Here is a 25476-nt window from a genome sequence, read left to right as displayed (position 1 = left end):
TTGGCAACTTCTGACAGTCTTAACTTCCTACCACCTTAGAGCAAGAGGATGGTAGAGAGGAAGCTACCACTCCCGAGTGGGAGTCCTGATGAGCAGAGGAAGGGGTATATTTCATGCACAGAGAGCTACAGAGGACAGCACTTGAGAAAACTCTGGTCAGAGCTGGCTCTGAAATCCCTGCCAATGGCTGGGAAGGAGAGCTACCAAGGAGAGCAGCTGGTCAGCCAAGGCTGACATGTGTCAGGGAGAGGGAGTAGTGGTATCTACGCATTCCACCCACTGGCAATCACAGCAGGTGCATGGGTCTCAAGAAAGAGTGAATTGGCATGTACCCAGCCTGCTGTGGATGGAGGAGAAGGGGACAGAGCAAGGGTGAGCCTATGACCACCCAGAGACCTGCTCTCTCAAGGACTTGGGTTAACCAGCACTTAAAAAGGAAAGGCTGACGGACAGAAGAGGCTGATCCTGGACCACCAACACAGATGACCAGCCCTGAACTTGGGCTTCTGAATATTAGACCCAAGATGGCAATCAGAATGTCTCCTTAGTTGGAGGACAGACACCTAGTCTGTGTGATATTCATGGCTGCAATGAGAGGCAGTCCTCAGGCCACATACACTAGAGTCACTGGCAATAAACAGCAGCCCAGGCTAGCTGGGGACAACAGAGAACACAATTGGACAAGGAGAGAAGTTATCTGGCTCTATACCGACAGTTCTGTCATCCATTGGCCATCAAGCACAGAAGCTAGAGTATACCTCATAGGGAAGGACAGGGCCAGGCAGTGCCTGCCACACCCCAAAGAAGTGGAGCTGAAGTGTCACACTCCCCTGACTGAGGAGCAGGGGAGAGAAGCCAGGCCAAGCCCACAAGGACGCCCTGGAGTCAGAGCCCTTGGAGGCCATCAAGTTCCAGAGGCAGTTTCAAGGACACTGGAGCCAGCAAGGAGCCAGTGCAGAGGTGAAGTGTAGCAACGGGATCCAGAAGCATCCTAGAGAATGTCACTGCATGTGACCTGGCCAGATGTGCAAGATTGGTTACCATTCTATGCTGTGCGTGCTTTTGTCTTGGAGCCTGTGGACAGCATGGCATTTCTGTTCAACAGCGCACCTCAGATTCTCTTTGGAGGATCTGGGAGAAGGGTGAACAGTCAAAATGTTGATAAAATTGTCCAGTGAGACCCTCGTGCTCTCCTAGATGGATACTTGGTGGGATGAGTCTTCCCTGGCCAGGTGGCTCCAGATAGATCCCAGATGTGCTGTGGTGGGAGCAAGGAACCTAAGGAGGAAGCAGGGAGGGGCTGGGCTGACCTACACTGTCTGGGATGCTCCTGCCTCCTTAAGGATCAGCTGGGTTTTCCAGACTGACTAAAATTAATTCCCTTTCCTCTGAAGCAGGGGACGTCTTTATGCCACGCTGGGACCTAACTGGCGGGTTCCAGTTCGGAATTCTCCCAGAACTCGGAGCTGTGTCTACAGGTATACATTTGTTCATTTTCTCATTTGACAGCGGTTTTGGGGTGTTTACTGAGGGAAAGGCTCTGTGCCAGATGTATCATAACACTATCTCTGGTGCTACAATTGCTCCAGAGAGGTATGGGGCCCTCCAGGAGAGAAAACAGTGCTGGAAGAATGATGGGAATTGGCCAGGTGACTGGAGAGGGATTCCCAGGGCCAAAGCTCCCAGCCAGCCAGCCAGACATGGAGCTGTGAGGCAGTAGGAATGGGGGCTCAGTGAGGGTAAGATCCACTGAGTATAGGAAACCAGAGACGGGTTTCAGAGCCACATCCAACAGGAGCAAGGATATTACCTGCCTCTTAAATGCAGTGGGACCCAGGGAGGTTTAGTGGAGAAATAACTGTGTGGTTGGTGAGGATATGGGGGAGAGAGGAATAGAAGCAGGGGCCAGAGACAGCATTGTGCTCTTATCTAAAAGAAGATACAGTGGCTTTGGTGGAGAGGTGGGATGACAGCCAGATGTGGTTAGGACCTAGGACTAGAACATCCATGGCACTAAGTTGCAGATCATGAATAAGGGAAGAGACTTTAGCAGGGTCTGACCTCACTACTGGCTTAGTGACCAGCTTGGTTAAGCCAGGTGGACATCCAATAAGCAAGAGCACAAAACTCTCAAGCATGGGACAAGCCTTGGACAGTGTCACCAGGACAGTGCCTGATGTCAATGGAGTGGATGAAAGAAAAGCCAGGAGGAAAGGGGAGCAGGCTGGGAGTGTGGGGCTCCTGCCCCCCTCCCCCTGTACCCTATGACTTTGCACCCTCCTGCTAACATGAGGAGGACCTGCAAGGCATAAACCATAGGCCTGAGCACGGCAAGCAGGCTAAGGTGGAGAAACTTGGTGAGAGCTTTCTGAGGAAGCTTACCTTACTCTTTCTTTGGTAGCTTTGGCCCAACACCAAGAGTCCTCTGACTATGGAACATCATAGGTTCACCTGGGAGGCGCAGTGAGTGGGAAGGTACCAGGTTTCAGCTGCTCTGGAGCCGTATCTAACTGAGAGTCTCCCTTTAGCCCCACGAGCCCTTGCACCTGTACTGTGGGAAGCTCAGCCACTGTGCCCACTATGGAGGGGCCTCTGAGACGGAAAACCCTGCTCAAGGAAGGCCGGAAGCCTGCAGTAAGTCACACATGCATTCATCAGAGGCAGTGTGGGCTCAGGTGGTCTCGAGGCCTGCTGTCGTCTTATTTTGAGTTTCTATTGCTATGAAGAAACACCATGACCACTCTTACAAAGGAAAACATTTCATTGGGGCTGGCTTACAGTTTCAGAAGTTTAGTCCATTACTGTGGCAGTGGGAGAGATGTTGGCATGCCAGCAGACATGGTACTGCCCCACTAAGTCTAACTTGAGCATATGAGACCCCAAAGCTCGTGTCCACACTGACACACTTTCTCCAACAAGGCCATACCTCCTGATAGTCCCACCACACCTGCCAACCGGGCTCCTACGCCTGGCTGTAACCATTGAGGGGGGGAAAGGCCTCAGTTTCTCTATCTGTGACTTAGGATGAAACTACATTTCCTCCTGGGGCCGTTTGTGGCAGAGAACCAGCCTATGGGTGCATGGGCAAGTTAGAGCCATGGCGGTAGTCTAGAGGGTAGACAAGGCCTGGACACTCAGCCCCAGTAGGCAGCATGGCTCACTGTGTGGTGCTCCCATGTAGACTCCCTCACTCCCTAGCAGCATGCAAGTACCAGTGGGAAAAGCATGGAGACAAGGCATCAGGAGGATCATCATGCCTGCCACCAGCCTTCATGTCACAGCCACCGTGGCCCCTCATGTCAGCTTCAGCTCCTTGGGTGGCAGTCTCATCCTCAAGCTGCCTCTCCTTGCTGCATCTGCTCTGCCTTCCTGTTCTGCTCTGGTTGACTCCTGTCTGCAGAGTTGTCTAGAGATACCAGCTGTGGTGAAGATGTCAGGGCCCCATCTCCTGCCCTCTGCAGGTCTTCTTAGAGTCCTTGTCTCTAGTTGCCAGTAAGAGGCTTGGATGACGGATAAGGTAGAGAGCTTCCACCCCAGCTCTGGCTACTCTCGGTCTCATAAGGTTGGTGTTAAAAAGCTCCCTACAGCATGGGGCCCCATGGCAGACCCGTGGGAAGGACTTACTCCCTCTCCATACCACACTCACCACATGTACTGAGTGGATCACAGGACAAACCGCAGAGTTGGTTTACACTTGAGTCCCAGGGATAAATAACACTTAGGTCGGTGGGGTAGGGGACAAGGACCTTTGCCCACCAAGCCATCTCAATAGCCAGGAACTAGCTTTTTTTTTTTTTTTTTTTTTTTGGTTTTTTGAGACAGGGTTTCTCTGTATAGCCCTGGCTGTCCTGGAACTCACTCTGTAGACCAGGCTGGCCTCGAACTCAGAAATCCGCCTGCCTCTGCCTCCCGAGTGCGCCACCACCGCCCGGTGGGACTAGCATTTTTAATAAAATGGAAGAGAATGGAAAATGTCTACATTCTTCACAAACAGTAAAGATAAATGTTCTGTGAGCCTTTTTCAGTTTAGCATGTGTGTCTTTTCTGTGCATCCTGTGGTGTCAGAGAAAGGCTGGAAGACAGCTTTCCTTAGTTGTGACACAGCTGTCCCCATGAGGAAGAGGACTCTGTCATGATGCTGACTAGCCTTCTCCTGGGAGGTGTGGTCCTTTCCTTCCAGATTTGGGTACTTACACTGACACTGCAGACCTGCGAGCGCCACCAAAGGCCTCAGACTTCCGCCCTCAGCCTGTCAGAGCAGCCCACGATGAGCATTCCATCTCTAGGTGGCAGCTTGGCATGTCTATTTTCCTGATACACCATTGGGCCCAGCTCCCCCACACAGGATTTATACCCTGAAGTACCTTCCACAAGGGGAAGAAAGGAAGGAGTGGGAGAGGAAAAAGATCTGCTGGGCCTGGGTAGAGCTGGCACTGCCAGGGATGACAGAGGGCCAGAGAAGGAGGCCTACTCTGGCATGAATGGGATGGCCATGGCCACCATCTGGCCGTCTGAGGCCACTCCCCTCCCCAGTATCATCGCTCTGCCTGTCCTTCTTCTGCAGCTGTCCTCATGGACCAGGTACTGGGTTGTACTCTCAGGAGCCACCCTCCTTTACTATGGAGCCAAGTCTTTGCGGGGTACAGACAGAAAACATGTAAGTCCTCTGAAAAGGCTGCCTGTGCTGGACTTCCCCTAGTGGGAGGGACCCCTATGGCTGCAAGAGCTAGGGTGGGCCATGTTAGTCTGCCTTGCTGAGGGCAGGGTGTGGGTCCAGGCCTCCCAGATGACTGTTGCTCTTTTCTAGTATAAATCTACACCTGGCAAGAAGGTCTCCATCGTAGGCTGGATGGTGCAGCTGCCAGATGACCCCGAGCACCCAGATATCTTCCAGCTGAATAACCCTGACAAAGGTGGGTGGCAGCCTGGGCTGGAGCCGCTGTTCCCTCTCTGACCTCTCTCTGATGTGCACCTGGAAGCTCTGAGATCACTATTTTCCCTTTACCCTAGGTTTCCATGGCACACAGTCTTCTTGCTGCTTAGACTCTGGTTGGTGCTTCTGTTGAGCAGTGAGAGAGGCCTTGCCTTTGACTTGATGGGTCTGTCCTTCCTCAGTCTGTAGCCCAAGGGTCTTAGAGTAAATAGAAACCAATGTTAGATGAGGCAAAAAGTTGAGACCAGAAGGGTTTGGGTCCTGGTTTCCAGGGACTTGACATAGCTTTACTATAAGACTATACAGTGTCCAGGTTCAGCGGCAACTCAGAACCTGTGTAACTCTAAAAGCTCCAAGCTGATCTTCCTCACTTCCCTCTCAGTCCCTGCGAAAAGGAGGGAAAGGGCCTGGCTCTATCCCGCCCAGGAACCTTGTCTTCACTGACATGCCCAGCAGTCCACATCCAGCTTCCTTGGTATCCCAAGTTACGAAGCAAAAATCAAACAGCAGCAGCCACACGGTTAGAAGCTTACACACATTCATACAGTAATAGGAACGTTCAAGTGCAGAGTTCAAGCACACACAAGTCATCTGAGGTCGTGCTGGGTAAAGTTTGCCTTTGGCGTCTGCAGATCTGGCTAGAGACCAAGACTATGCATTTCTAGCAAGTTCCCTGGGAAGGATGATGGGGGTACAGTCCAGTGGACTATAAGAGTGTCATGTTCCCATGGTTGCAGCTGAGAAATAAGGGCGCCCAACCACCTCAAGGAGCCCTGCAGGCAGAGAGGTGGTAGACTGCCAGGCCCTCTGCTGTATTGGGGTGACTAAGTATGCATCTGCTCCACACACAGGTGTCCTTACTCATGCCACTAGAGTCCCTTCCCCAGTGGCCTTGGCCAGGCCAGAGAGGTTTTCTTCTCTTTCTTTTTTTCTTTTTTCTTAAAGATTGATTGATTGATTGATTGATTGATTGATTTATTATATGTAAGTACACTGTATGTGTCTTCAGACACACGAGAAGAGGGCATCAGATCTCATTACAGATGGTTGTGAGCCACCATGTGGTTGCTAGGATTTGAATTCAGGACCTTCGGGAGAGCAGTCAGTGCTCTTAACCACTGAGCCATCTCTCCAACCCACCAGTGAGGTTTTCCTTAGGAGGAAAGCCATGCCTGTGCAAGCTCCATGGGCCCTTGTGGCCATGGGGACCACAGGCCACTCCTCTTTGAGCCTAGAGCAGTGCTTCTCAGCCTTCCTAATGTTGTGACCCTTAGTACAGCTTTGCATGTCATGACCCTATGACCTCCAGCCATGAAATTATTTTGTTGCTACTTCATAACTAATTGTGCTACTGTTATGAATCGTACTATAAAAATCTGATATGCAACCCCCAAAGGGTTCACAACTCACAGGTTGAGAACTGCTGGCCTAGAGGAAAGCATTGTCTCCAAGCAAAAGGAATGTGACGTGAGGTCAGGGGGCAATGCCACTGACAGAGTTAAAGGGGTCTCTAAACTAAATATGAAAAGTTACATCTTGGTCTTCGGTGACAAGTAATGTTGTCTTCCTTCCATTATGAGTATAAGCATCAGATGGCAAGAATTTCAGAAATCCTCTGAGTTTTGTCCCCAGGAGAAATTGTAGGCATTTTCTCAGCAAGTGTGGTTGCAGACATCTCCGGATGCACCTCATTGGTGCTCCTCTTGAAATCCCAGCATGATATTAGACCTACTGCCAGCTCTAGGATATAGAGACAGACAAACTGACAGACTTACATCACACTGTGCAGGTAGTTTAGTACTGAGTCTTGGTATCAGTGATTTTCTTTGTGTTTTCTTTTATATGTTTATAAACATTGGTTTGAGAGCCGCTGGGAACCTGGTTGTTAGGGTCTTAGTCCAAAGATCTCACCCTGGCCTGCCATGACAGCTTTTCTTACTCTTACAGACTCGTGCTCACACAGCACACTCAGGCTCGCCCTCTTGTGTGTCCTTCCTAACCAGGGTTCCTTTCCCCATCAGGCAATGTTTACAAGTTCCAGACGGGCTCCCGTTTCCATGCGATACTGTGGCACAAGCATTTGGATGATGCATGTAAAAGCAGCAGGCCTCAGGTAACGTCCCTCAGATCTGTGTCAGCAGAATCCTGTAGACAGTAGGTCTCCCTTCTGTCCTCAGAGCCCACCAGGTTTGTTCCTAGGTGCCCACTCAAAGATTTTCCCATGAGTCAAGGCAACCCTTGCATGAATGAAGCCTGGCCTAAACTAGAATGTAGTATCCTTTCCATTAGAGAAAATGCAACAGACATAGCCATTAGGGGACAGTGAGGTGGCAAGTGTGACATCATCCAGTGTCCAGCTCTGGCATCTATTTAGTCTGTTCCCCAGAGCTGATTTCATTGGAAAAATGCAAATTGACCAATAGGTCTGTCCCTCTGTCTGGGGAGTGTCCTAGTAATATCTAAAGTATTTAGGGACAACCATGTGCCAGGCAAGGCACAGAACCTAGGTCCTGGTCTATCCTCTTCCTCTGTTGTTCCCACTCCTCTCCTTGACACCCATGACTTTACATGCAGCCATGTCCCTATGATGTGGGTTCTCTTACTGTTTCCATTGTACTCTGAGGAGCCTAAGGCTCAGAAGTGAAGGACACCTGTGCAAGGGCCCATTGTGAGTGAGTGGTGGAGCTGGGGCCCAACTCCATCTACCTGATCCACAACTCTGACCTTATAGCTCCTGACTGAGAGTCCCTGTCATTGTACCAGACAAAGAGAGCCAGGAGTACAGCCCCTACTGGGCAGGCCTTTGACAGGAATGGCAGCCTCCATCCTTAACACAGGTGGGGTTGAGTTGGAACATCTTGCTCCCTGCATGTCACATGGGCAGCATTGATGCCACAAGGAAGCCCAAAGTAAACTTCCCTGTCCTCAGGACCTGTGGGGCCGCCGGTGTGCTCACCCTGTCCTCAGAGCCTGTGGGCCCGTGGGTGTGCTCACCCTGTCCTCAGAGCCTGTGGGCCCGTGGGTGTGCTCACCCTGTCCTNTGTGCTCACCCTGTCCTCAGAGCCTGTGGGCCCGTGGGTGTGCTCACCCTGTCCTCAGAGCCTGTGGGCCCGTGGGTGTGCTCACCCTGTCCTCACCATGTCCTTACAACCAAACGTGAAAGCATGCTCATTATGGCACTGTCCATGATAGAACACCAGAAACCTCCAGCCTGCCTGAGATTCCTGAGCAACACCAGATAGCTACCAGGAAGATGGTGGCAGGTCTAAGGAGGTCCAAAAGGCGTTGGAGTAGGCAAGGGTGATTGCATTTGCATTTAAATGTTTGTGAATATTTACTATATGTATGTGAGCATATTCATGTAAAATCTCTACAGTGATATACAAGAAACTATAATCCTATAATTTTAGAGTGCTTATTTACCTTTGAGATAGACGAGCAGATAGATGTACAAAGTCTTTTTCAGTGGTGCTGAGATTGAGCCCTGGGCCTCAGACATGCTAGGTAGTTGGTCTGCCACAGAGGTACACTCCCGGCCCAGCTTACTTACGTCTACACATTACATCAGCATCACTGTCCATCTCTGTGATTTGGGCCCACTGCCATGTCAGGGCAACAAGGGGAACAAGGCTGACGCTTGAACAGGGTTGCTGCTGCAGCAAGATGCATTAAGAGGAAGATCTGGATCTTCCATTCCAGTCTCCTCAGCTCTGGGCACCCTACCGTCCCTGAGCTTTCACAGCAAACTGGAGCTCACCAGCCATACATAGGCAGCCCCAGGGCCTGTGTGCAGGAGGCCATGTGGTTCTAGGTCCGCCTGATAGGCTTGAGGTAGGCACCTGGCTGGGGGAACAGGACGATCTCATCCAGGAGCAGCAAAGGGAGGTCTGAGTGAGTTCATTCTCAGGAATAACAGCAGCCAGAAAGTGCAGCAACTCATGCAGCAGACTGGCATGTTGTCCAGAAGACTCCTAAGTGGGATTTCATGCACTGGCCAATACGGCATGCCAATACGGCATGCCAAGGCAAAGTCCTGCCATGTGGTTGTCTCCAGTTTTCAGACCTAGGGGAAGGAGGATTTTCTTTTTATGCCTTTTTCTTTTTTATTTCTAATTTGCTTTTCATCAATTTGCTTTTATACTGTGATGTATAAAACATGGGGACAACCTCAACCCCATGTATGGGGTAGAGGCTTACTTAAATCAGTCACTATGCACCTGAGAGACAGCTCAGGAATGGCACGGAAAAGGGTTTTACAGAAGTGTGGCCTTCCACATGGAATCTGGGATGAAGACTGTTTCTATTTGCACTTCTTAAAATTGTTTTTTTTTCTGACACTGAATCTATTTAAGCTTATTTATAATGTATGTGTAAGAAACAAACAACAGCAGTAGAGCTAGCTGTGGCAACACTCAGGAGGCTGAGGCAGGAAGATCACGGGGCCAGCCTGGGCTACAAACAACTAAAGACAACAACAGCCAAAAACAGTAGTAGAGAAACACCATATACTTACTTCATCCAAAACCTAGAAACCCTGACAGGTCTTGAGACCTTCCCCTTCCCCTTAAGTCATTCTCTTCCTCCCCTAACTTCCCTCTTCTCCTGATGTGTGTTACTTCCCTGTCTCATTTTACTGCACTCCTGAGGAGGAAACCCAGGACTCAGCTGCTACCACTGAGCTATGGCCCAGCCCTCATTTACAATTTAAAAACCTCTTTAATAAGAGAGCCATGCCTGTGTGCACCATCCTGCCCTCTGCTCCTCTGCACTGTGGTCCTGAGGGTGAGCGATGCTTGCACACATGGCTGCAGGTCACTGCGGCGCCTCTCTTCTCTGTAAGCTCTGCCTGTCTGTCATCTCAGAGCTGATTCCCTATGCCTTGCTCCCGTGAGTTTTGAGGCGATGAACATTCTTGGAGCTGCATCTTCTTCTGATTTCTCATTTGGGTGAAACTGACACCAAGATGGGTTTGGGTTGGTTTACTTTATGAAGTGATGTCTAACCATACCAACTAGAACACCAAAGTAATGCCAAGGGAGGAAGTTCAGAGCTGGGGAGTGGAGGCAGCTGTGAGGGCAGGGAAGTACTCTGACAGTGGGGCTGGTAGCTTCTGGGGGAAGGGAGTGGAGTTCACGATCTCCCCATACTTCCTTCTCCTGTGCCAACTCCCTGCCATACCTTAAGACATCCCCCACCTTCTAGGCTAGTTTCCCCTCCAGAGACATTCACCCTAGTTCAGCAGGGCCTATCCTTCATACCATAAACCCAGTTAGTTGTCTTGGCTCAGAGGATAGTGGTGACAAATGTCTCAGCCCTGGCTCTAACTCTCTTTGTGGCCTGTACGAGTCTCAGTCTCCTCATCTTCATTATGGCGACCCTTCCAGCGTCCACCTGATAGAGGTCAAGTGAGGACTCCAGAACCTGTGCATATGAAGTAGTCAGTGTAATGCCTGGCACATGGTAGCTACTCCCCAGTGGCAGCAGTCATTGCCGAGTTCTTCCCTCCCCATACTTGTATGTCCCTAACTGTAGGGACTGTCCCCTGTCCCTTTCTGTGGATTGAAACTTTGACAGAGGGTGAGCTTTCTCTCCTAGGTGCCTGCAAACCTTATGTCCTTTGAATGAGTATCTGCAGGACTTGGCGAGACTACAAAGGCTTCTGAGAGCCTAGACTGGTTCTATGGAGGAGAGCAGCTCTGGGCATAAGCTGTGGGCCAAGGCACTGGAGCCTCATCGCTGGACTCGAGGAATATGGCCATGGCCTCACAGTCCTGGATGGCTCCCCAGTGTGAGATCCACCTGTCAACCCACAGCAACTCTCATGAATCATTCTGCAGCAGCACCCCATTGGGTGGCTGTCAGACCCCAAACTGCGCACCCTATGCCCCCTCTCTGGGCCATCGTCTGTCCACCAGCTGCTTTTGCATCAGGGGAGCATTTGACCCATGTTGGGTTCTCCATGCTTTCTGCTGCACACAGAGTGGATGGCGTTAATCTTCGAGAGGGCTGGAGAGCAGAGACGGGCTGCTGGACAGGCTTGTTACACCCCAAGTGCACCGGCCACTCACCCACAGGGCCGCCTCAGATTTTGTATACCCCTAAAGCATCCTGTGTGTGTGCGCGCGCGGTACATGTGTGTGTGAGCGAGTGAGTATGAACTCTCTGAGAAACATACATTTTGGCACAAGACTTGTGACATCACACACTTATTGGCTTTGAGTCCCTGCTTGAAGCTTTAGTTACAGCCTTGTCCTCTAAGAAAAGTCTGAAGGGAGTCCAGAAGCTCCGTGTTAAGGGTCCCTTGAGTTCTTTTACTGTAAACAAACAATGCCTTAAATCGTGTCTTGTTTTCTGTTCCTATGGGTGCTATTCATCTGGATGGCCTGTTCCCTGGGCCCCAGGCCCTCCTGGGTCTTGTTGTTAGCCCGTCTGAGGCAGAATCCATTTCAGGACCGTGTACTGGGCACTGGCCTGCTTGCTCCCCACCACAGGCTTTCCTGGTGGTCCTATGGGCCCTCCTTATCTCGCCCACTCCTGCTATGCTGGTGTGGGAAGCTGGGACCTTTTCTCCCAGCAGCTTGGAGGCCCCCACAGTGATCGGTGGTCAGAAGCTGTGCCACTCCGCATTCTCCCATGGGGCAGAATTACGCTCCTTTCCTCACCCTTGCCACCACTGCCAGGGCTGGCCACACTGATTCCTGATCACACAGGGAGCTGAGTGACAAGGAGGCCTAAGCCCCCTCAGTCTTGCCCCTAAATGTAGTCACCAGCAAGTTCTCATCCAAGTCCAAGGGCCCAGTTCTTGATGACCAGGTGACAAGAGAGCCAAACCCTAGGGAGTGAGATGTCCAGCCTCTGCATTCATGAACAAGGACTTATCTGTCACCTGTTGTCATAAGGTGATTTTTACTTTGCACATTTTAATTCAAGTGTATTGCCCTTTGTCATCACTGATGGATGCTCTCTGTCCCTCTTCCTCTTCCTCCTTGAATCTGGGTACCCTAACCCTGAGAAGAAAACCCTCAGTTTTCTGGAAAAGGCTGAATTTCTGGGTCCCTGTGGGTATCATGGTTTTACACAGTAACCCAATCATGAAACCATCCCAACAATAATGGAGAAGCTGCAGACAACACCATAACCATGAACTTACCACCAGAAAGCACTGCATTACAAACAAATGGTGACATGTCTCTAAAACATGGATGACTTGATGGGGGGATTAGTTTTCGTCATGGCCGTACATTTTAGTCAAGCTTTGTTGTACTCTGAAGCTAGCCTTCCTGTGGGCAGAGCCTGGATATTTTCATGCCAAGAGAAACTCCACATGGTAAAGTTGATGCCATCAAGCCTTGACCACAGCTGCCTTGCACATCCACCCCCACCAGTGGTCCAGCTGTGTGCACTAGCTGTGTGCACTGGATTCTATCAACATTGCTCCAGTTAGAATCCAGAAGATGGACGACGGTGTCAGACACTTGAGGCACCTCCAAGCATACTCATTCGTGGTCCACTTTAATCTATTCCAACTCTGAGCCTGCCTGCCTGCCTGTTAACTCCTAGAAAGCCAGACCATCAGCTGCTAGTCTCCTTTAGGTGTCTGCTTTGGGGCTCATTGTTTGGGTTCTCACATGTGCAGTGTCAAGACCTCAAAACCCCAGAACTTCATCCCAGAACTTTCTGCCCTTTACAGATTTGTCTTATGAGGCTCAGTGTTTTCTTCCAGGCCTACGCTGAAAGAGCACAATCTCAATTATTTTCAAAGTGTTTAATCTTCCTAAATGAAGCCAAACTCCCCTTCCATAAGCATCCTTACCATGGACTCTTGAAGACAACTGCTTGGACTTTATTAGTGAAAAGCCTTGTAGGACTCTTGTGAGCCTTGAAGGTAGTAGGAGAGCCCTGTAGATGGAGTTAAAAGATATTTGGCTCTCCAAGCAGGGCCTTAGGCCAAGCATACAAGCTCAGTGCTGATATCCTCGGCACAGCTCGTCACACAAGGCTGCAAGGGGAGGTGGCCAGGCTACATGACAGAGTCAGTGGTCCTTTGGTGGACTCTTAGCCTGGAAGGAAGCTGTTCTGCACTTTTGCTCCACTGTCCGTAGTACACAAATACTGTGAAACTGTTGGAGACAGACCATGGCACCCCAAACTGAGAGCTATAGAATGCCGTTTAGAAACTGGGATGGGCAGCTGGTAGAATTAGGAAGTCCCAAGAAAAGCCTACTCACTCACAATAAGAGTAAACCTCTGTCCCCTCTCCAGTGTACAAGTTTTGCAATACAAGGTCAGCCAAGTGTCCGCTAGCAAGCAAGATACCTTGTGGAGGCTGGACTTGGTGGGAAGTATCAGAAACACTCCTACACAGCCAGTAGGAGAGTCCGGCCTTCCCCTGCCCTGGCCGAATGCCATGGGGCACTTGATACTGAGCAGGTAGACACATCCGTGGCTTGCCAACAGGCTCTCTGTATTTCTCCTCCTTACCAAGATGGCCAGTGTTTCTTCCATCAGTTTACTCTTGCCTCTCAAGCCTAAGAAAGGTGTGGTGGTTTTTTGTTTGTTTTGTTGTTTATTTTTTAATATCAATTTTCAGATGGAAAATGATCTGTAAAACTGGGAAGCCATTTATAAGCCAAGGCTGCTTTAATCTGCACGTGGCATCCAGAGCTTTGCAACCTCTATTGAATATTGCCAAAAGCACAGCTTCTCTTCTGTGTGACCCTTAAACTGGCCCTGTGTCATATTGATATGTTGGGTGATTTCATGTTATAAAACAAAACAAAAATCCCACCCTGCACAAAGCCCTTTTGAAAGTGTATTTATTGCATAAACATTCATATCTCAAGTGAATACTTCTTATACCCCAGGCTCTACCCAGACTGAAAAAGGCTAGAAACAAGACAAATGCAATTTTGGCCCTTGTAGAACTTAACCAGTCAACGGCCAAGTTATCACCTCCTCGCAAGCCACCTTGGCAAGACCCTGTCTCTCCTACTCCTCAACACAATCGTGTGCATTGGTTCTTCCAGGAAGACTTCACATTGGATGGGGATGTTGGGAGAGTCCCGACACGGGAGGCTGGCTGGCTCTAAGCAGCCAGATTCAGATCTGTGTTCAAGGATGGTTACAGGGAGGACGCCAAAGGCAGGATGAGAGAGTAGGGTCTGAGTGCTTGCCATATGCACAGCCCCCGACCCCGTTTACTCTGTAACTTCAGTGTTAATTCATATACAGTATGAGTGGGAGCTGCGTGTCCCTGGGAGCCGAGGACTTGGACTTTGGTCCACCTTGTAAGCTGCTGCTGCACAAGTGTGTGTCCCATGGACAGCCCCAAATTGCCACTCACCGCAGCAAGGTGATAGGTCATCTGCCATTTTGGAAGGACTTTGACCATTCAGTAATGAAATAATAGTAATTCGTTTATTAGTGAGGTATACTCTTTAATAAATTTTGTGCCAAAATGCATGGTTTCCCACTTAGCATTCAAAATGTTGTATGAAGAGTAGTTTTCACTTTCTTACATGTTCTTCCAGGTAAACTGAAAATGAGGTTTCACATCTTACTTTGTTTCTTGTTCAATCTGCTGCACCCCCTCAAGCTGTCTTTTTTCCCAGCAGACCCTGCATGCAGTTGTGTGAGGACTTTTCTCTAACATTTGTAAATTGTCTCATCTGCAATAACCACTGATAACATCATCCCTCCTTGGGAGTCTTTAGATTTTTGGTGAAGTATTTTGTTACCTCAGTCTTGTATCAACTTGCTGTATTTTTCAGCTTGTTACACTGATAATTGTTTCACTAATTAAATACTTTAATGTACAGACATCTTTGTTTACTTTGAAATTAAATGTGTTTTCCAATGAATATCGTTCTATTTATTAGTGTCACATGCAGTCAACTTGACAGGCAGCTGCTGTGCTACATGCCTGGAGGAGCCCAGGGCTCTGCTAGGATGTAAATATATAGGGAGAGGACAGGGACAATATTGTGGATCTCTTGGAGAGGAAGGCAGAGGGTCTGGGGCTGCCTAAGAAGACAGGGGGCCTTGAGAGTTTTCAGATCAGAAGTTGCAGAACATTAAGGAGGCTGTAGGAGTGGAGGGAGGGGGGTCAAGGGGACAGAGAGGACAGGATACACATGGGGAAAAGCAGGCAACCGGAGATTACTGAAGGAGAGTTCCAGTCGAGGTGATAATCTGAAAAGATCTGTCAGGAGGAAGGCATGATGCATAAAGCAAACCCACTCCAGTTTGATTAGAGGTAAAGGAGAGAGGGAGGAAGCAAAGGAGGGAGGGGGACAGAGAGAGCAAGCGCCAGCGAGCGAGCGAGCAGGAGCGAGCAGGAGCGCAGGAACTAGAGAACTAGATTGGGGATCTCAGTGGCAGCTCCCAGGCATACACACCCATTCTTGCTCCTGTCTCTGCTTGAATGAGACCAGAAGAACCTTGTGTGATCACAGTGAAAGAGCCCTGCTGAACAAATTAGCACACAACCTACACTTTACCTGGGAAGAGGAACTCTCAATTGAGCAGCTTCCTCCATCAGATTAGCCTGTAGACAGGTCTGTGAGGGCTTTTGGTGGCGGTGGTGGGGTGCTGTGAAGGATCCAGCCCACTGTAGGTGGTAGTATCCCGGGCAGGTGGTACTTGGCTGGATAAGAAAAGAAGGTGAGCAAGCCAGAGGAAGATCTGTAAGTGCTGATTCAGTTCTTGAGTTCCTCACCCTTCCAGCTCCAAACTGTTGTACCTCGTTGTGGACCGCATCATCCAGGCACCCCTGAAGTGAGGAAGAGGCAATGTGGGCGGGGCTTGTGTAGGGGCGGGGAAGCTAAAGGGCTCTTGGGGCTGAATAGCCAAGGGACAAGAGAAGCAGAATTGCTCCAAGTACAGACCTCAGTTTCCACTTGGGACATTGAGCTCCTGCTCTGACTTCCCAGATGATGGGCTGTAGCCTGTAAGACAAATAAAGCCTTTCTTCCCTAAGGTGCTTTTGATCACAGCAACAGAAACTGAACTAGAAATAGATGGCAAAGCCATCCTTACTTAAACTCAGGTGAGTTTCCACACCCAACTACAGTGCAGTGTTAAAGAACTCAGATGATGCATCCGACTCGGGGAGGAAATGAGAGGTGGAGGGTGGCGCTGTCACAAAATTGGAAGGTTATGAATGAAAACCTGAACCCACAACTGGTAGCCAGCCAAAGCTCCCCTCAGCCTCACTGTGTCAGACCACAAACAGCCACCAGGAGACAGCAGTACCTCCTTTTGCTGACTGGTTAGATCCTGAGGTAGCGCAAACCCCATGGTGGACCCCAGTTCAGGCAGGAAGACCCGCACCATCCAGGCACCCCTGAAGTGAGGAAGAGGCGACATGGGCGGGGCTAGATAGGCGGGACGAGAGAGCAGAATTGCTCCAAGTACAGACCTCAGCTTCAAGAGACAAGAGGCGGAGCTCCGGGGTCGGGGGCCATGCCTGTGGGCGGGATGTGGAGAAAGGCGGCCCTCAAAAGAAGGCGGTGCTACGATATCAAGGACCAAGAGGTGCTGAGGTGAGGAGGGTCGGCAGAGAATCCAGCAATCGGAGCCTTGGAGCGGCGGGCCGATAGAGCGCTCTGTGGTGGAGGAGTAGGTGGGAAGGGCCTAGATCTGTGGGAATGGTAAGGAGCGGGAGGGATGGGCCGTGGACCCGACGAAGTTGAGGATCCAGTGGGCATTGGGAGCCTGCGTGCGCTACACAGAAGAACGGAGGGAGCGCGGGTAGAAGATCTTGGTGAGGCCAGTTCGGGAGGGGCGTGGCTGGAGCTGGTGTAGAGGCAGGGTGGGGCCTGCACTGGTCTGAGAAGGGCCAGAGAAACGGAGCTCGGGGCGTGGCCTGTGCCCAGACTAGGGAGTAAGGTGGGTTTGGCTAGGAGATGGGGCGGGGCCTTGGCAAAGCTGAAGGGCAAAGGGACTGACTGGATAAGGGTTTGGGGTGGGGCCTGAGCCCACTAATAGGTAAGGATTGGTACTTGGGGCGGGGCACGGGTGGAGCCTGAGCGGAGCTGAGAGGAGACCTGCGTGATTGGGGCGGGGCAAAGGCGGACAGGGGCGGGACCTGAACCTAATTCAAATGAACTGGGTTGGGGCGGTGAGGGGGCGGGGCCTAAACCCAGCTGAGTGGTGAGGGAGGATCTACTAGATTAGGGGCGAGGCAGGGGGAGGGCCAAGGCTTCAAAAAGGACCAAAGGGAGTGGATTCGGTAGGAGATCAGGGAGGTTCCTGAGACTAGCTCCGGAGAGATGAGGCGGACTTCGCTAGGCTAGGGGCAGGGCTTAAAGCCGGAGGTTCGGAAGAGGCGTACCTGCTAGAATGGGGGCGGGGCAGAGGTGAGGCCTAAAGCCAGAGGCGTGGTTAGGCCGTTAGAGTAGGGGCGGGGCCTAAAGCCTCAGGCATGTTCAAGGGACCTGATTAGAGTAGGGGCGGGGCTTAGACCCCGCGAAGAGTCTGAGGGCGTGGTTAGGCTGGAGTTCGGGGCGGGGCCTGAGATCCCGGGCTGGGCTGGACTTTGGGGCGGGACAGAGGCGGGGCTTGGGTCCGGTGAGGGGTGCGGGGCGGGGCGTGGGCTGCGGCGCGCTAGCTGAGCGTCCGGCCGAACACCGCCGAGGCCCGAGCCCACCCGAGTGTGCCCGAGCCGTCGGCCCCCGCCCGGGGCGATGGAGCAGGAACCCGGCGGGGCTGCCGCTGCGCTCCTGCGGCAGAAGAGGGCGGCGCTGCGGCGCAGGGGGTGCAGCTTTGAGAGTCCCAGGTACCGTTGCCCCGGAGGGGTGCAGCCTCTAGGGGTGGGAGAGGGGAGTAGGCCACGTGGGGGGGGTGGCGGTGTGAGGGGACAGAGTGTGGCGAGGCCGCGGCGTGGGAGGGAGTCGGCGCAGAGCCCAGTAGAGCGGCCGGGCCACGCTGAGGGAGTGCCCAGCGGGAGGGCTGGAGACCTGTGTCCGGCCGGCAGATGATGTGGACGTCCGAAGCCTCGGCCCTGTGACAGGCCCTGCACACTACGGCTCAGGGAGGTCTTGGGCTGTGGAGAACGCGACCTGCCTGCTTCTAAATGCTCAAGGACAAGGTCGGAACCCCTAAAGCCCCCAAAAGGACACCCTTTAGGCTTCTCTTGCTTTCTATAATCCATCCTCGCACCCCGAGTGCCTGGCCACCTGCTGCCTATGGCCCCGCCCATCTGTGGTTAGGGTGGGGGGCACCCTGCATAGTTCCTAGGTCCTTTCTCTTTCCCAGGTTGTCCGTGCCCCTCCCGGACTTACCTTCCTTAACTGGCGCCCTCCTGAGGAGCCAGCCTGGCCGTTTGTGAAGCTTGGCTGCTGCGGGACACGCCCTTCCCTTTGCGGCTCTTGCCCATGCCTATCCCCGGCTTACTCCCACCTCCAAGGAATTCCTTGTAACTTGAAATGGGTCCTGCTTCCAGGTGGACTCATTCCTTTCAGAATGACTTCAGCACCACCATCTGGGCCAGATTTTCATCAGTATCCTGTAATAATGGCCTTAGGAAGGGTATCCTGAAGCCAACCCCCTTCCCCCTAGCCTACTGCTGCCTGCACCCCTGAGTTTTTAATTACCATAGCATGGGTAGGGACAAGGAGGAGAAAAAGATGTAGGACTCTAACCTCCACTGAGGTGGAAAAGAGAGTTCATTTGCTAAGGCACAAAGCAAACCAGCCAAGATCCTTAAAGGAAGGTGTGATGCCCTTAATTGGCCTTCCTCAGACTCAGTCCTTGACACACTGCTCCAGCAGTTCTGATGCTGTGTGGTGGGGACAGATATCAAGGCTGCCCTAGCCTCTGCCCCATCACCACAGCTGGCTCAAGCCTGGCCCATCACAGAGCCTGAAGGGCTTGGTCACTCCTCCCTCAGGCTGTAGAACTGCTCATCAATTCTTTTTGAAAGTCTTTCTTGAACTCTAGGCTTAGCTTTGTGTGATCAGCACCTGGGCATCTGCCAAGAAGGTTCTAAATATTTGTGTGGTGACCTGAGTGGAGCATTTCCCTTCCATAGGAGACCCAGGCAGCTAACAATCTCTATGGCTTGAGCATGAAGAATAGGAAGAGGTATACCAAGAGACTGGAGCAAAGAGAATCTCTCAGGTCTGAGGCAGAGTGCTTAGGACAGTGCTGCTACAGAACTTCCGGACATGAAGGAATGGCTCTGTAAGGCAGCCCATGCAGTCCGGGAGCCACAGACACCTGTGGCTGTGGAACACTTCGCCAAGACACCTGAGTGTTGAGTTGTGCTTAGCCTTCAATGCAAGTAACCACCTTGATCCCAGCACTACCCCCTCGGCCAGATTTGCATCCGCACTAATTAGCTTTCTCAGGCTCAGTCCTGACACATCTGCTCCAGCAATTCTGATAAGAGCCTTGAAGACTGAGAAATGCATACCATAGTGGACAGTGCTGGCATAGAAATTAGACTTCCTTCCCCTTTGTCTTCATGACCATATTCTTCAAGAACTAAAATGACTTCCAAGCCTCCAGGTGTTTTTGTTCTCTGATACACCATGACATTATCGAGTGGCTTGTGAGATAATTAGGATTAGCTTTTTTTTTTTTCTTTTTGTCTTCTAAAAATAATTTATTGAATGAAATTTGAAAATGCAAGAAGAACATAAACAGGATAATTAAATGATTTTGATGGTAGTATTGATGATACCTAGTCTCATATAGCCCTGGTTGGCCTGAAATTCACTATGTAAATCAGGCTGGCCTGGAACTCACAGAGACCTGTCTGCCTCTGCCCCTCAAGTGCTGGGATTAAAGACCACCACACCCAGTGAATAGTTTATTGATTCATAATCCCACTATAGATATGATTGGCCTTTTCTCCATGAATATTTATCGTTTTAATTGACTTTTCACTCAGCACATCATAAACCCTGGAAGCAATCCTTACATAGTCCTTTAAAAAATTCAGTCGCTGGGTGATCTCCTACTATATGGATGTCTAACTACTTTTAGCCTATCTTTTACTACTTTCACTCTTCCTAGAGATGCAGTTCATTTATGTGTAGTCACTTGTGTGTGAAGACATCACTGGTCCATAAGATAAGATCATGAAAGTGATGGGAATTAAGGGTCAGGACAAAAGAGCCTCTTAAAGTCTTCTGAAGCAGGATTCCAGAGTGCTCTCCTAGGCATTGTCATTATATTTGCCAAAGTGATACCTTGTAATTTGAATTTCTTTATTTTGTAATGATGCTTTTCTCATAAATCATATTTTTTTACTTATTTTAAGGTATTTGTATATATGATCATCATTTTCCTTTGGAATATTTATCCTTTCCTAGTAGAATTAAAACTTTTTTTCATTTATTAAGGGGAATTATGCGGTAAATATATAGCAGATTTTTTTCCAGTTAATTATTTGCCTTTTCACTTTCTGTGTGGTGGTTTTCCAGTGTGTGTGTGTGTGTGTGCGTGCGCGCACGCACGCATTTGTGTGTGTGGTGACTATTGTCTTGAATTTTAGAGCCACTGATTTCTTCCTCTTGTTTATACTCATGTAAAAGAATCTCTTTACTTAAAATAGATAGTCATCTACAATTTCTCCATGTTTAATGAAAATTTACAGTAAGCATATAAAGTAGTTCTTTATTATTTGTTGTTCTAAAAACAACTTCCTTAATTCAGTAATCCAAATGACCTCATGATTCCGGCTGAGTGTCAGACCCTCTTATCTACATCTTGATCGAATGGGTGCATGGCTCCTTAGACCAAGCCCATTGATCCAGAGGCCTGCAGCTGTCTGAGAGCTTCTCGGCTGCTTTTGGAACATAACTAGGAGGGGAAGCCTTGCCACCTCTGTATGCCTCAGTTACTTCTCATGGCCAACTGTATCAAGTTTAAACACCCTTGCCTCATGGTTAGGCCCTTTGAGAATGAGTGTTAGCCTTATTTACCTACTCATTTTATCTTTGTGCGTAGATTTGTGTGTCTACATGAGTGTGTACTTCTGCAGTATTAACAGTTTGACAGTTCTCTTTGCTAAATATCCTGTGCGAGTTCTGATAGCTGGTGTGCAAACACAGCAAGCTAAGAAAAGGAAGTGAAGGAGCAAGAAGTGGCCTAAGGGACTGGGCATCAGGCTGGAGGTAATGAAAAAGACTAGCTCTCTGTACTTGGAGGCATCAGAGAAGACACCTGTGCTGTTAAACAACTTGCCCTGAATGTGTTCACTATGATTATATAGACAGGCATATCAGATGGTGTCAATGCACAAGGACCTGGGCTCAAGTTTCTGCCTTTTTCAATCAAGCAAGTGAATTAGGAAAGTTGCTTAGCCCTCTGTGAATCTTGGTTAACACATTTTTAACCGCCCTGTATTGATGCGAGCTTTAAATGACCTAGTGTGTGAAATGCTACTACCAGGAGTGTGGGAAGCACTGAGACTGACAGCTGTGGACATCATGATTAGCTTTCGGGTGAACGTTCTTAGCCACATCTACTCTGAGTAAGACACTAATAGGCAGGTACATGGTATTTTAAGATTCTGTTGCTTTTTTTTTTTTTTTTTGCCCTCACTTCTAACCATCAAGAAAGACAAGTAATGAACTTGTGTTATTTTAAATATTCATCACTTGCTGTGTCACTTGGGCTGCAACAGTTCATGGAGGCTGAGCTTCAGGTGAACTACAGCGTTAGCAGGTTACCTTTCAGGGTTGAGTTTAAGGAATCAATTTTTTTCATTAATTTTTTTTATTAATTGAGAACTTCATATACTGTATTTTGATCATATTCTCCTCCAGTTCCTCTCAATACCCCTTCCTGATTTGAAAGCCAGGCCTCCATGGTAATGCAAGAAACTTTTCTTCAGCAACCTCTGTAGCTGGTCACCTAGATTCTCATGTTCTGGATAGGGTCAAGGAGTCTTTTATTTATTTATTTATTTATTTATTTATTTTTATTAATTAATTTGTTTATTCACCCTACATCCCAATTGCAGCCCCTCCCTCCTCTCCTCCCAGTTCCATTCTCACAACCCCCCTCCCTCAGAGAAGGGTATCTGCCTGCCCTGGCACATCAGGTCACTGCAGGACTAGGCTCATCCTTTCCCACTGAGGCCAGACAAGGCAGCCCAGCTAGGGGAAAGGGATCCAAAGGCAAGGAACAGAGTTAGAGTCAGAGACAACCTCCACTCCAACTATTAGGGGACCCACATGAAGACAAAGCTAGATGCACACCTGCTATTTATGTTTACGTCCAGCCCATGTATAATCTTTGGTTGGTGATTCAGTCTGTGAGTCCCCATGGGCCCAGGTTAGTGTGCATGTGTATGCGTGCGTGCGTGCATGCGTGTGTGCATGCATGTGTGTGTGTATTTGGTGTTGTAGTAGTAGTAGTAGTAGTAGTAGCAGCAGCAGCAGCAGCAGCAGCAGCCATCTACATTGTTCTTTTTAGTCAGAGTCTCTCATTTACCAGGAGGTCAGGAATTCAACAGTCAGGCTTGAATAGCTTCCCGGTGAGGCCCAGGCACTTTGCACAGTCTCCATCTTTCCAGCACTCACAAGCACATGCTACCTCGTCCAGCTTTTTTACATGGATTCTGGGCATTGAACTACAGTCCTCATGCTAACAACAAGCACTTTACCAATTCAAGCTATTTCTCCAGGCCCAGTTTAAAGCACTTTATTAGTGAGCAACTTTGCTTTCCTAAGAGCACTGTTGAAGCCTGCCTCATCCTTGCTGCCCATCACTCATATTTCTGTCTGTGAAGCCACTTGTGGAGCCAGGGTCATTGCCATGAATTCAAGGTGAAAGATAATAGCTTAGATTAGGCGCTTCTCACTCCCGGCTATTCAACTGAAATCTCCATTGAAATCAACTCCATTCAGTACCAATAACACCATCCTCATTTCTGATAGGCTTGCATCCATGCCTTATGAGTACATCTTAAAATATCAAAGGCTGTGAATGGCAAGCAAAGAGAAGCTTTGGTGCATGCAGTTGCATAACGCTAGGTAGGATAGAGCTTTGGGAGTAGACGGTCCAGGTGTTTCAATAATGTCATCCAAGTCTTCATTTTCTGTATTGACTATTATCCTAGTTTGCTTTCTATTGTTGTGATAAATACCATGACCCAAAGCACCATGGATTAGAAATGGTTTATCTTATGTTTCTACACCATAGCCCATCATTGAAAGAAGTTGGGATAGGAACCTGGAAACAGGAACTAAAATAGAGACCATGGAAAAATGCTGCTTTACTGGTGCTCACTTCTAAGAGCTTCTTAGCCTTCTTTTTATTACAGCCCAGAACCACCTTCCCAAGGTTTGACACCACCCACAGTGGGCTGGCCCTCATACATCAACCATTAATCAAGAAAACATCCCATTTGTAGGCAAACCTGATGGAAGAATTTTTTTCAACTGAGGTTTCTTTAAAGATAACTTATGTTGAGCCGGGCGTGGTGGTGCACGCCTTTAATCCCAGCACTCGGGAAGCAGAGGCAGGTGGATTTCTGAGTTCGAGGCCAGCCTGGTCTACAAAGTGAGTTCCAGGACAGCCAGGGCTACACAGAGAAACCCTGTCTCGAGAAAAAAAAAAGATAACTGTCAAGTTGACAAAAGCTAACCAGCTCAACTTTATTCTCAAGGTAGGAAAAGAAAGTTAACTACTATAGTTTTCCTTTTCTAGTCTAGAAAGATATTGCTTTATTCTCAGTAAATGTCTGGAGTGACCTTCACTAACTAGGGAACATCCTTGAACCAAATGGTCAGACCTGGATCGCGTACTCAACTCAGAAGTGATGGGTAAATCATTTCCAGTCATAGAGACCAGAAGGTAGTGACTTCCTGGGGGATCACAGTGCTCTTTCCAGAAGGAAGTGAGTATTGGGTTGACCAGAGTGCTCTTAGATATAGGAAGCCTTCTTAAAATCCAGGTGTCAGGGTGTTGTCCATAGCCACAGTCGGGTTGATGCTATGACTTAGTTCTTGTCCTAAAGGACTACATCACAGTTGCTAAGTGTAGCTACAGCGGACACTCTTCTGCACTAGACAGAAGAGTTTGAATTACGAGTGGAAAACATATTTTGTCCTTTTCCAAATATTGCTCCATACATGAAGGCCTCCTCATTAGTCATGTAGAAAACCCACGTCTTCAAGAGCAAATCTGATGCCAAGACAAATGCTTTCTTCTTCCTGTTGCTTTCCAGGCCAAACTGGGTTCTGAAACGAGCAGTTATCCATTATGCATGCAGTCGCCTTCTCTTCTTCCATATGTTTCTTCTGACTTTTCGGTCTTGTTGTCGTTTTGTAGGGGCCTTCTGGGTTTGGGGTAGTTTTGTTAATGAACACTTAAATGGTGCTGCCTTTATAGTCTTTAGTTCCTCTGTATTACATCATCATTCTTTTGTTTGTGTCAAGGCCTTAAGTATTTAATCATAAATAAATCTGCTACTGACAGTTTTCTTTTGGATAAACAGCAGTCTTCTTAGCAAAGACTATGAAAAGCCATCTTGCATTGGGCCAACATAATTGGCTCTGAGGGCCAACAGAAGAAAATTAATTTTCATATCAGATCTGATCTCCTAAGGGCAGGGGAAGCAAAACCAACCTTCATTATTCACTAAGATTTTAAATTAATGCAAACCAGCTTCCTTTCTTGGAGGAAGACAATAGTTAAATTAGTTTTGCTGTAGAAGGTTAATATGAGAAATTAGGTTTGGTCGTCTGGTTTCCAGAACTGAAGATCTGAAAAGAGATGAAGTCTGACAAACAGTGCTGTAGGCGGGTGGGAGAACTGAGGCAACTTGCTGGGAGACACTAAAGCCGTGCTAATTCACATGAGAGCAGCAGCAGGAGTCGGATGGAGTGGGGGACACATCAGCTTGTTTCTAAATCTTAGGGTCTGAGAGGACAGAGCAGATAGGAGCCTGACTCCAAAGAGACTTAAGTAGAAGGCTGTCCTCTGTGGGGCTGCTTGCTGGCAGAGACCGTTTAGAGTACATTATTAGTCATTTGTAGCCCACAGGAGTGTGCTCTCACAGTTCCCAAGGCTGCGAAATCCAGACTTAGGTCAGCACTTAATCTGTAACTGATGAGTGTTTGTTTCTCACAGACAGAACCTTCTAGAAGTGCGGTCACATGGCAGAGACTTAACTGAAGCCAACAAGCTTTGCCTCTTTTAGGAGTTGCACTGGGAGAGCTCGGGTGCCTGACTAAGCCCCCAAGGGTCCTCTCGCATACTAATCAGACCAGGGTTACATTTCAGCACGTGAATTGCGAGGACTTGGGAGAGGCAACAAACATTCAGATGAACAAAAGTTAAGAGAGAAAAATGTCTACCAGAACTATGTCACAACACTGTGAATCAGTAGAGGAACCACTGCCAACCTGTGTTTCTGGTTTGGAAATCTATCTAGAATATGTTATTTCTTTCAGTGAAAAGTTTTGGGTTGCTTCTTTGGGGAACAACAAGTGTGTAAAATTACATTCAAAAATTTTTTTAAAGATTTATTTATTTTATTTATATGAGTACACTGTAGCTGTCTTCAGACACACCAGAAGAGG

General features: G+C 49.0%; 2 protein-coding genes and 1 long non-coding RNA gene across 9 annotated transcripts in view; 2 read left to right on the top strand and 1 right to left on the bottom strand.

The window, feature by feature from the left end:
* Positions 1-14793, top strand: part of Ralgps1 (Ral GEF with PH domain and SH3 binding motif 1) — a 245190-nt gene extending 230397 nt beyond the window's left edge. For 2 of the 3 annotated variants that reach the window (XM_029474029.1, XM_021182377.2), the window contains 6 exons: positions 1395-1478; positions 2529-2634; positions 4565-4657; positions 4808-4913; positions 6955-7046; positions 10529-14793. In XM_029474029.1, coding sequence (XP_029329889.1) covers positions 1395-1478; positions 2529-2634; positions 4565-4657; positions 4808-4913; positions 6955-7046; positions 10529-10558 — 511 coding nt within the window. In that variant the 3' untranslated portion in view covers positions 10559-14793. The remainder of the gene's footprint in view (positions 1-1394; positions 1479-2528; positions 2635-4564; positions 4658-4807; positions 4914-6954; positions 7047-10528) is intronic. The other variant, XM_029474030.1, reaches the window with a different exon arrangement.
* A 690-nt stretch (positions 14794-15483) lies between these two features.
* LOC110289767 lies at positions 15484-15879 on the bottom strand. The gene is made up of 3 exons (XR_002377371.1): positions 15820-15879; positions 15675-15704; positions 15484-15578 (listed from the first exon to the last, which is right to left on the bottom strand). It is a non-coding gene; the product is annotated as an uncharacterized LOC110289767 (long non-coding RNA).
* Positions 15880-16422: 543 nt separating this feature from the next.
* Garnl3 (GTPase activating Rap/RanGAP domain like 3) overlaps positions 16423-25476 on the top strand; it is a 150180-nt gene continuing 141126 nt past the window's right edge. Inside the window, exon 1 of one of the 5 annotated variants that reach the window (XM_029474022.1) lies at positions 16423-16556. Coding sequence is in view for 1 of the 5 variants with exons in the window: in XM_021156136.2 (XP_021011795.2) it covers positions 17620-17711 (92 nt within the window). In the remaining 4 variants the exon portion in view is untranslated. Of the gene's footprint in view, positions 16823-17515; positions 17712-17919; positions 18024-25476 lie in introns of those variants that run through there. The other 4 variants (XM_021156135.1, XM_021156136.2, XM_029474024.1 and 1 more) reach the window with 4 other exon arrangements.

This window comes from Mus caroli, chromosome 2 (assembly GCF_900094665.2).
Source record: "Mus caroli chromosome 2, CAROLI_EIJ_v1.1, whole genome shotgun sequence".
NCBI lineage: Eukaryota > Metazoa > Chordata > Mammalia > Rodentia > Muridae > Mus > Mus caroli.
This window is presented reverse-complemented; position numbering and strand designations above follow the sequence as displayed.